The sequence below is a fragment of the Oncorhynchus kisutch genome, unplaced genomic scaffold (assembly GCF_002021735.2).
Source record: "Oncorhynchus kisutch isolate 150728-3 unplaced genomic scaffold, Okis_V2 Okis01b-Okis20b_hom, whole genome shotgun sequence".
Classification (NCBI taxonomy): Eukaryota; Metazoa; Chordata; class Actinopteri; order Salmoniformes; family Salmonidae; genus Oncorhynchus; species Oncorhynchus kisutch.
In genome coordinates, this window is record NW_022261978.1 from 1563828 (window position 1) to 1576349 (window position 12522).

The 12522-nt window shown below is 40.2% G+C and overlaps 1 protein-coding gene across 2 annotated transcripts in view; it reads right to left on the bottom strand.

Moving 5' to 3' along the window:
* The window catches only part of hoga1 (4-hydroxy-2-oxoglutarate aldolase 1), a 17508-nt gene that overhangs the window by 964 nt on the left and 4022 nt on the right, over positions 1-12522 (bottom strand). Inside the window, exons 2-6 of one of the 2 annotated variants that reach the window (XM_020469359.2) lie at positions 11925-12053; positions 10771-10898; positions 7798-7932; positions 7113-7209; positions 803-936 (exon numbers count right to left, since the gene is read on the bottom strand). In XM_020469359.2, the coding sequence (XP_020324948.1) occupies positions 803-936; positions 7113-7209; positions 7798-7932; positions 10771-10898; positions 11925-12053 (623 nt within the window). The remainder of the gene's footprint in view (positions 1-802; positions 937-7112; positions 7210-7797; positions 7933-10770; positions 10899-11924; positions 12054-12522) is intronic. The other variant, XM_020469360.2, reaches the window with a different exon arrangement.

A 12522-nucleotide genomic window follows, 5' to 3' on the forward strand; every position in this document is an offset into this window, starting at 1 on the left:
AGGGTTTATGGAGCTTGACTTACAGCAGTGTTGGGCTCTATGTCAACTCTTATGTAGGGTTACATAGGGTTTATGGAGCTTGACTTACAGCAGTGTTGGGCTCTATGTCAACTCTTATGTAGGGTTACATAGGGTTTATGTAGCTTGACTTACAGCAGTGTTGTGCTCTATGTCAACTCTTATGTAGGGTACATAGGGTTTATGTAGCTTGACTTACAGCAGTGTTGGGCTCTATGTCAACTCTTATGTAGGGTTACATAGGGTTTATGTAGCTTGACTTACAGCAGTGTTGGGCTCTATGTCAACTCTTATGTAGGGTTACATAGGGTTTATGTAGCTTGACTTACAGCAGTGTTGGGCTCTATGTCAACTCTTATGTAGGGTTACATAGGGTTTATGTAGCTTGACTTACAGTTGTGTTGGGCTCTATGTCAACTCTTATGTAGGGTTACATAGGGTTTATGTAGCTTGACTTACAGCAGTGTTGGGCTCTATGTCAACTCTTATGTAGGGTTACATAGGGTTTATGGAGCTTGACTTACAGCAGTGTTGGGCTCTATGTCAACTCTTATGTAGGGTTACATAGGGTTTATGTAGCGTGACTTACAGCAGTGTTGGGCTCTATGTCAACTCTTATGTAGGGTTACATAGGGTTTATGTAGCGTGACTTACAGCAGTGTTGGGCTCTATGTCAACTCTTATGTAGGGTTACATAGGGTTTATGTAGCTTGACTTACAGCAGTGTTGGGCTCTATGTCAACTCTTATGTAGGGTTACATAGGGTTTATGTAGCTTGACTTACAGCAGTGTTGGGCTCTATGAGGCGCTGCTGCAGAGCACTGGCTTCTTCCCACCGTCCCGACACACACAGCTGCTCCAGCTCACACACCTCACGCCCCAGCACGTTGGCAAGCGCACACACACCGCCCACACAACCTGCAACACACACACACACACACACACACACACACACACACACACACACACACACACACACACACACACACAGTATTAGCTGGGTCCTTTTAAAGGGACTACTTGTCAGTATTATTGATCTGAAACACAGCTTTAACACGTGACCTGCTCCTTCATATTCCTACAATTTGATTGACAGGTTACGGAAGCATATCTAACTGTAATGATTGGCAGTTGGGCCCTGGACCCTTGCGGTGTGTGTGTGTGTGTGTGTGTGTGTGTGTGTGTGTGTGTGTGTGACTGACATCCATTATAATTTCCTCAAATATGCATTTTGATTGACAGCCATATGACACACCCCTTCCTTCAGCATCCTGAGGGAGATGAAGGAGCTCTGGATCTCAACAACGCAGACACACACACCAGAAAACACATACACGCATGCACAATACGTACTGTACACACACGCAGTACAGACACACAGTACAGACACACAGTACAGACACACCCACGCAGTACAGACACTCCCACACAGTACAGACATACAGTACACACACACCCACAGAGTACAGACACACGGTACAGACACACCCACCAGATCCCAGTCACATGCTGTTAGTCATCCTGAAGTTGAGCTCCTCCTCTCTGCAGATCATCTATATTACTGCTCCTTATAGGACACATCACTACACCCTGTACTATATTACTGCTCCTTATAGGACACATCACTACACTATATTACTGCTCCTTATAGGACACATCACTACTCTGTACTATATTACTGCTCCTTATAGGACACATCACTACACTCTGTACTATATTACTGCTCCTTATAGGACACATCACTACACTCTGTACTATATTACTGCTCCTTATAGGACACATCACTACTCTGTACTATATTACTGCTCCTTATAGGACACATCACTACACTATATTACTGCTCCTTATAGGACACATCACTACACTATATTACTGCCCCTTATAGGACACATCACTGCACTATATTACTGCTCCTTATAGGACACATCACTGCACTATATTACTGCTCCTCATAGGACACATCACTGCACTATATTACTGCTCCTTATAGGACACATCACTACACTATATTACTGCTCCTTATAGGACACATCACTACACTATATTACTGCTCCTTATAGGACACATCACTACACTATATTACTGCTCCTTATAGGACACATCACTACACTCTGTACTATATTACTGCTCCTTATAGGACACATCACTACTCTGTACTATATTACTGCTCCTTATAGGACACATCACTACACTCTGCACTATATTACTGCTCCTTATAGGACACATCACTGCACTATATTACTGCTCCTTATAGGACACATCACTACACTATATTACTGCTCCTTATAGGACACATCACTACACTATATTACTGCTCCTTATAGGACACATCACTGCACTATATTACTGCTCCTTATAGGACACATCACTACACTATATTACTGCTCCTTATAGGACACATCACTACACTCTGTACTATATTACTGCTCCTTATAGGACACATCACTACTCTGTACTATATTACTGCTCCTTATAGGACACATCACTACTCTGTACTATATTACTGCTCCTTATAGGACACATCACTACACTCTGTACTATATTACTGCTCCTTATAGGACACATCACTACACTCTGTACTATATTACTGCTCCTTATAGGACACATCACGACTCTGTACTATATTACTGCTCCTTATAGGACACATCACTACACTATATTACTGCTCCTTATAGGATACATCACTACACTATATTACTGCTCCTTATAGGACACATCACTACACTCTGTACTATATTACTGCTCCTTATAGGACACATCACTACTCTGTACTATATTACTGCTCCTTATAGGACACATCACTACTCTGTACTATATTACTGCTCCTTATAGGACACATCACTGCACTATATTACTGCTCCTTATAGGACACATCACTACACTATATTACTGCTCCTTATAGGACACATCACTACACTATATTACTGCTCCTTATAGGACACATCACTACACTATATTACTGCTCCTTATAGGACACATCACTATTCTGTACTATATTACTGCTCCTTATAGGACACATCACTGCACTATATTACTGCTCCTTATAGGACACATCACTACACTATATTACTGCTCCTTATAGGACACATCACTACACTATATTACTGCTCCTTATAGGACACATCACTACACTATATTACTGCTCCTTATAGGACACATCACTACACTCTGTACTATATTACTGCTCCTTATAGGACACATCACTACTCTGTACTATATTACTGCTCCTTATAGGACACATCACTACACTATATTACTGCTCCTTATAGGACACATCACTGCACTCTGTACTATATTACTGCTCCTTATAGGACACATCACTACTCTGTACTATATTACTGCTCCTTATAGGACACATCACTGTACTATATTACTGCTCCTTATAGGACACATCACTGCACTATATTACTGCTCCTTATAGGACACATCACTACTCTGTACTATATTACTGCTCCTTATAGGACACATCACTACACTCTGCACTATATTACTGCTCCTTATAGGACACATCACTACACTCTGTACTATATTACTGCTCCTTATTGGACACATCACTACACTCTGTACTATATTACTGCTCCTTATAGGACACATCACTACTCTGTACTATATTACTGCTCCTTATAGGACACATCACTATTCTGTACTATATTACTGCTCCTTATAGGACACATCACTGCACTATATTACTGCTCCTTATAGGACACATCACTACTCTGTACTATATTACTGCTCCTTATAGGACACATCACTACACTCTGCACTATATTACTGCTCCTTATAGGACACATCACTACACTGTACTATATTACTGCTCCTTATTGGACACATCACTACACTCTGTACTATATTACTGCTCCTTATAGGACACATCACTACTCTGTACTATATTACTGCTCCTTATAGGACACATCACTACTCTGTACTATATTACTGCTCCTTATAGGACACATCACTATTCTGTACTATATTACTGCTCCTTATAGGACACATCACTGCACTATATTACTGCTCCTTATAGGACACATCACTACACTCTGTACTATATTACTGCTCCTTATAGGACACATCACTACTCTGTACTATATTACTGCTCCTTATAGGACACATCACTACTCTGTACTATATTACTGCTCCTTATAGGACACATCACTACACTCTGTACTATATTACTGCTCCTTATAGGACACATCACTGCACTATATTACTGCTCCTTATAGGACACATCACTACACTCTGTACTATATTACTGCTCCTTATAGGACACATCACTGCACTATATTACTGCCCCTTATAGGACACATCACTGCACTATATTACTGCTCCTTATAGGACACATCACTACACTATATTACTGCTCCTTATAGGACACATCACTGCACCCTGTACTATATTACTGCTCCTTATAGGACACATCACTGTACTCTGTACTCCACTGTAAACTCATCATCTCTGTATACACGTCGCAAGACCCACTGGTTGATGCATATTTATAAAACCCTCTTAGGCGTCACTCCCCCCTATCTGAGATATCTACTGCAGCCCTCATCCTCCACATAAAACACCCGTTCTGCCAGTCACATTCTGTTAAAGGTCCCCAAAGCACACACATCCCTGCGTCGCTCCTCTTTTCAGTTCGCTGCAGCTAGCGACTGGAACGAGCTGCAACAAACACTGAAACTGGACAGTTTTATCTCAATCTCTTCATTCAAAGACAAAATCAAGGACACTCTTACTGACAGTTGCGGCTGCTTTGTGTGATGAATTGTTGTCTCTGCCTTCTTGCCCTTTGTGCTGTTGACTGTGACCAATGTATGTACACCGTTTTGTGCTGCTGCCATGTTGTATTGGTACCATGCTGTGTTGTCATGTGTTGCTGCCTTAGGTCTGTCTTTATGTAGTGTTGTGTTGTCTCTCTTTATGTAGTGTTGTGTTGTCTCTCTTTATGTAGTGTTGTGTTGTCTCTATGTAGTGTTGTGTTGTCTCTCTTTATGTAGTGTTGTGTTGTCTCTCTTTATCTAGTGTTGTGTTGTCTCTCTTTATCTAGTGTTGTGTTGTCTCTCTTTATGTAGTGTTGTGTTGTCTCTATGTAGTGTTGTGTTGTCTCTCTTTATCTAGTGTTGTGTTGTCTCTCTTTATGTAGTGTTGTGTTGTCTCTATGTAGTGTTGTGTTGTCTCTCTTTATGTAGTGTTGTGTTGTCTCTCTTTATGTAGTGTTGTGTTGTCTCTCTTTATGTAGTGTTGTGTTGTCTCTCTTTATGTAGTGTTGTGTTGTCTCTCTTTATGTAGTGTTGTGTTGTCTCTCTTTATGTAGTGTTGTGTTGTCTCTCTTTATGTAGTGTTGTGTTGTCTCTCTTTATGTAGTGTTGTGTTGTCTCTCTTTATGTAGTGTTGTGTTGTCTCTCTTTATGTAGTGTTGTGTTGTCTCTCTTTATGTAGTGTTGTGTTGTCTCTCTTTATGTAGTGTTGTGTTGTCTCTCTTTATGTAGTGTTGTGTTGTCTCTCTTTATGTAGTGTTGTGTTGTCTCTCTTTATGTAGTGATATGTTGTCTCTCTTTATGTAGTGATATGTTGTCTCTCTTTATGTAGTGTTGTGTTGTCTCTCTTTATGTAGTGTTGTGTTGTCTCTCTTTATGTAGTGATATGTTGTCTCTCTTTATGTAGTGATATGTTGTCTCTCTTTATGTAGTGTTGTGTTGTCTCTCTTTATGTAGTGTTGTGTTGTCTCTCTTTATGTAGTGTTGTGTTGTCTCTCTTTATGTAGTGTTGTGTTGTCTCTCTTTATGTAGTGATATGTTGTCTCTCTTTATGTAGTGATATGTTGTCTCTCTTTATGTAGTGTTGTGTTGTCTCTCTTTATGTAGTGTTGTGTTGTCTCTCTTTATGTAGTGATATGTTGTCTCTCTTGTCGGGATGTGTGTTTTGTCCTATATTTTTATTTAATTTATTTTAAAAAATTAAATCCCAGGCCCCTGTGCCCACAGGAGGCCTTTTGGTAGGTCATTGTAAATAAGAATTTGTTCTTAACTGACCTACCTAGTTAAATAAAATAATATATATTACTGACACAGAGAGAGACAAAGAGAGATACATAGAGAGAGACACATAGAGAGAAAGAGACAGAGAGAGACAGACAGACAGAGAGACAGAGAGAGAGACAGAAAGAGAGACAGACAGACAGACAGACAGACACAAACAGACAGACAGACAGACAGAGAGAGAGACAGAGAGAGAGACAGAGCTTATGCTTATTTATTTTATCTTGTGTCCTTTAACCATTTGTACATTTTTAAAACACTATATATATATATATATATATATATATATATATATATATATATATATATATATATAATATGACATTTGTAATGTCTTTATTGTTTTGAAACTTCTGTATGTGTAATGTTTACTGTTCATTTTTATTGTTTATTTCACTTTATATATTCACTTTATATATTATCTACCTCACTTGCTTTGGCAATGTTAACACATGTTTCCCATGCCAATAAAGCCCTTGAATTGAATTGAATTGAATTGAATTGAATTGAGACAGAGAGAGAGAGACAGAGAGAGAGAGAGACAGAGACAGAGACAGAGAGACAGAGACAGAGACAGAGACAGAGACAGAGAGACAGAGAGAGAGAGAGACAGAGACAGAGAGAGAGAGAGAGAGACAGAGAGAGAGAGAGAGAGACAGACAGAGAGAGACAGAGAGAGAGACAGAGAGAGAGACAGAGAGAGACAGCTGTGTAGGACAGATACTGTATAATACAGAGACAGTATAATCTGGCAAAGAGAACGACTCATTAGTCGGAGGTTCATACTCTATTATCTCTATCCCCTAAGGTTTTCATATAGTCATACCTGTCTGCAGAACAAAGTGGGTTGGTTCTAGCTAGCGTAGGAGAGAAGTGATGTTTAGTACCCTACACCCTGTGATGTAACGCTAAGTGATTACCAGAGAGGGAATTGAGATGGTCAATGTCAGTTCCAAGTTCTAGGTTCTACGTTTGTGGTTCTTAAATTCTACATTCTATGTCGTAGGTTCTAAATTCTAAGCTATAGGGTCTGTGTGCAAGGTTCTAAGTTCTTACCCACGGAATACGCCGCCATAAGGAACCCAGCGGAACCCGCCAGAACCTGAAAATCCTGCGGCTTCGTTTTGTGAACGATCAGAGCGATCCTGGTGATCTGAGGAACGACGGGAGAGAAACCCAGGGATGTAAAAGGAGAGAAACACAGTGGGATGCGTCCCTATAGGCCCTGGTCAACTGTAGTGCACTATATAGGGAATAGGGTGGCATTTGGGATGCCGACAGCATGTTCTCCCCATCACTCCTCCCTGCTGTCAGGATGAGGCCAGTAGTACCAAACAACTCTCATCACTAACTAACTACTAAAAATAAACAGAGAGAGAGAGAGAGAATGGAACGAGGAACGAGAGTTTTGACAGGTGAGAAGAGATACTTCAAAAGAGGAGATGAAGGGAGTTTTCTATGCAATATTCATCCCTCTCTGTTTTGGTTTTATTCTCTTGTCAGTCAAGACATGAACCACCGTTTCCAAATAAACCTGAAATGCTGCGATGTTCAAAGGGTAGATAACAGAGAACGACACACACACACAGTGGGAAAACCCACAGGGGAAATCTGAAAACGTTCTGAGCAACCATCAGTCAGTCAAATCACTTGCAACAAGTCAGCACGGTTGCTAACTGATCCCATCAATCAATCAATCAAATAAATAAATAAATTTGTGTGTGTGTGTGTGAGGACTCACGTCTCCTCCGCTGTCCTTGAGTCCCAGTATGTTAGGGTGTTGGGCCAGTCTCACCACAGCATCAACAGGGAGGTCAAGACCTGTGTTAGCCGGGACACTGTACAGAACTACTGGTACTGGACTACTGTCTGCCACCTGCAGGGGGAGACAGAGACAACACCGGGACCAAACACAACCCCCCCGGCCCAGGCCATAGAATCAGAATAATTATGTATCTATTGAATTCTATTTCTATTATATATTAAGACATGTGGTATATATTAAGACACATGGTATATATTATATATTAAGACATATGGTATATATTATATATTAAGACATGTGGTATATATTATATATTAAGACATGTGGTATATATTATATATTAAGACATATGGTATATATTATATATTAAGACATGTGGTATATATTAAGACATGTGGTATATATTAAGACATGTGGTATATATTATATATTAAGACATGTGGTATATATTATATATTAAGACATGTGGTATATATTATATATTAAGACATGTGGTATATATTAAGACATGTGGTATATATTATATATTAAGACATGTGGTATATATTATATATTAAGACATGTGGTATATATTATATATTAAGACGTGGTATATATTATATATTAAGACATGTGGTATATATTAAGACATGTGGTATATATTATATATTAAGACGTGGTATATATTATATATTAAGACATGTGGTATATATTATATATTAAGACGTGGTATATATTATATATTAAGACATGTGGTATATATTAAGACACATGGTATATATTATATATTAAGACATGTGGTATATATTATATATTAAGACATGTGGTATATATTATATATTAAGACATGTGGTATATATTATATATTAAGACATGTGGTATATATTATATATTAAGACATGTGGTATATATTATATATTAAGACATATGGTATATATTATATATTAAGACATGTGGTATATATTATATATTAAGACATATGGTATATATTATATATTAAGACATATGGTATATATTAAGACATGTGGTATATATTATATATTAAGACATGTGGTATATATTAAGACATATGGTATATATTAAGACATATGGTATATATTATATATTAAGACATGTGGTATATATTATATATTAAGACATATGGTATATATTATATATTAAGACATGTGGTATATATTAAGACATGTGGTATATTTTGTAATGACCCTGGGTTTATAAGCACGGATATCGACTCTGCCACTGGAGCATGCTTTTGCGGCACAGTCGATAGCACACTGGACTTCTGGCTAGAAGGTCGAGGGTTCGAGACCTGCTCTCTGCTGTTTCATTACAATATTAAGACATATGGTATACACTACCGTTCAGATGTACACTACCGTTCAGATGTACACTACCGTTCAGATGTACACTACCGTTCAGATGTACACTACCGTTCAGATGTACACTACCGTTCAGATGTACACTACCGTTCAGATGTACACTACCGTTCAGATGTACACTACCGTTCAGATGTACACTACCGTTCAGATGTACACTACCGTTCAGATGTACACTACCGTTCAAAAGTTTGAGGTCACTTAGCAATGTCCTTGTTTTTGAAAGAAAAGCACATTTTTTGACCATTAAAATAACATCAAATTGATCAGAAATACAGTGTAGACATTGTTAATGTTGTAAATGACTATTGTAGCTGGAAATGGCCGATGTTTTATGGAATATCTACATAGGCGTACAGAGGCCCATTATCAGCAACCATCACTCCTGTGTTCCAGTGGCATGTTGTGTTAGCTAATCCAAGTTTATCATTTTAAAAGGCTAATTGATCATTAGAAAACCATATTGTAATTATGTTAGCACAGATGAAAACTGTTGTTCTGATTAAAGAAGCAATGAAAATGGCCTTCTTTAGACTAGTTGAGTATCTGGAGCATCAGCATTTGTGGGTTCGATTACAGGCTCAAAATGGCCAGAAACAAAGACCTTTCTTCTGAAACTCGTCAGTCTATTCTTGTTCTGAGAAATGAAGCCCATTCCATGTGAGAAATTCCCAAGAAATTGAAGATCTCATACAAAGTGGTGTACCACTCCCTTCACAGAACAGGGCAAACTGGCACTAACCAGAATATAAAGAGGAGTGGGAGGCCCCGGTACACAACTGAGCAAGATGACAAGTACATTAGAGTGTCTAGTTTGAGAAACAGACGCCTCACAAGTCTTCAACTGGCAGCTTCATTAAAAAGAACCCGCAAAACAACCGTCTCAACATCAACAGTGAAGAGGCGACTCCGGGATGCTGGCCTTCTAGGCAGAGTTCCTCTGTCCAGTGTCTGTGTTATTTTGTCCATCTTAATCTTTTCTTTTTATTGGCCAGTCTGAGATATGGCTTTGTCTTTGCAACTCTGCCTAGAAGGACCAGCATCCCGGAGTCGCCTCTTCACTGTTGACGTTGAGACTGGTGTTTTGTGGGTACTTTTTAATGAAGCTGCCGGTTGAGGACTTGCCAAGCGGCCCAAACTGTTGCATATACCCTGACTCTGTGTGCAATGAACGCAAGAGAAGTGACACAAAGGCATTGATGTTTATGGTTAGGTATATTAAGTAGTAGTAATACAAGTAGTAGAAGTAGCAGAAGTAGAAGTAGCAGAAGTAGCAGAAGAAGTAGCAGAAGAAGTAGCAAAAGTAGTAGTAGCAGAAGTAGTAGTAGAAGTAGCAGAAGTAGTAGTAGAAGTAGCAGAAGTAGAAGTAGTAAAATTAGTAGTAGTAGAAAAAGTAGTAGTAGAAGTAGAAGTAGCAGAAGTAGAAGTAGCAGAAGAAGTAAAAGTAGTAGTAGTAGAAGAATTAGAAGTAGTAGTAGTAGTAGAAGAAGTAGTAGAAGTAGTAGTAGTAGAAGAAGTAAAAGTAGTAGAAGTAGCAGTAGAAGAAGTAGTAGTATAAGAAGTAGTAGTAGAAGTGGTAGAAAAATCAGCTGACCTGTGTGAAGTGGTGAACCAGCGCCCTGCTGTCCATCATGCCCTTGTAGAAGCATGGCGTTACCACGAGAACCAGGTCTGCCCCCGCCCCCGCCATCCTCTCTGTCATCACTACCGTAGCTTTGGTGGCTGAGGGGTGGCAGGGGAGAAAGCGAGGGGGAGAGGGAGAGATCGGAGTGAGGGAAAGGTTAAAGAGGAGAGATAAGGGGGAGACAGAGAGAGAGAGAGGAGGGAGGGATCAGAAGGAATGAGGGACAGAAAGGATAAAGACGGAGAGAGAGAGATGGGAGGGAGAGAGAGAGAGAGGAGGGAGGGAGAGAGAGAGGAGGGAGAGAGAGAGAGAGCGAGAGGAGGGAGGGAGGGAGAGAGAGAGAGAGGAGGGAGAGAGAGAGAGAGCGAGATGGGAGAGAGAGAGAGAGAGAGAGAGAGGAGGGAGGGATCAGAAGGAATGAGGGACAGAAAGGATAAAGACGGAGAGAGAGAGATGGGAAGGAGAGAGAGAGAGGAGGGAGAGAGAAAGAAAAGGGAGAAAAAGAAAAAGAGAGAGATTTATTCAGATCCATGTTTACAACACTATTCCATTCCAGTAAAGGGCTTTATTGTCATGGGAAACATATCATTACATTGCCAAAGCAGGTGAAGTAGATAATAAACAAAAAGGAAATAAACGAGGGAAACATTCCGCTCTAAAAGTTTTAAAAGAACATAGACATTTCAAATGTTATATTACTGGCTATGTACTGTGTTGTAACATCTCTAGGTTGGCTAAGTGCACCATGTTAATGTCATGTTGTAACCTATACAATATAGGAAAGTGACCATCCTTTTCAGTAGTTAACACTGGGGCATTACAGGGGCATGATGTGGTAGCAATGACTATACAGCCCAATAAAATATTGTGTTATTGGGTTTATTGGACAACCATTATCAGCCAATAAAACCGCATGATATTAAAACTCTATAGCTGGGCTGAGGGGTAAAGTGTCTCCTGAAAGTCAAAATCACAGTATTCACACTTCGCACATGAACACATTTTGGCTGTTAAATTTGGTAGACATCTTTCATATGGTTCCTATAGGTGGTCATCGGTCAGTTACATTAATGAGAGTCACATGGTCTCCTTTCCGTGTCACACACACTCACACAGGGCCTTACATTCACACCCGGATCCTGCCATGACCAGCTTGTCTGTGGGCAGTGCCAGTCTGACCCTCCTCACCACCTCTACCCTCTCCTCCTCCGTCAGGTACGGGTACTCTCCATTAGAGCCCTGCACCACCAGACCTGGAACACAGAACACCATCAGGTTTGCACCAATCAATCTTATGGCTTGGGGGTAAAAACTGGGATAAAAACTGTCGAGAAGCCTTTTGGTCCTAGACTTGCCATGCGGTAGTAGAGGGAACAGTCTATGACTGGGGTTACCGGGGGCTTTGACCATTTTTAGGGCCTTCCTCTGACACCGCCTGGTGTAGAGGTCGTGGATGGCAGGCAGCTTAGCCCCAGTGATGTACTGGGCTGTTCGCACTACCCTCTGTAGTGCCTTGCGGTCAGAGGCCGAGCATCACTGCCTGGTACGGCAATTGCTCGGCCCAGTACATCCCTGGGGCAAAGCTGCCTGCCATCTCTACTACCGCATGGCAAGCGGTACCGGAGTGCCAAGTCTAGGACAAAAATGCTTCTCAACAGTTTTTACCTCCAAGCCATAAGACTCCTGAGCAGGTAATCAAATGGCTACCTGGACTATTTGCAT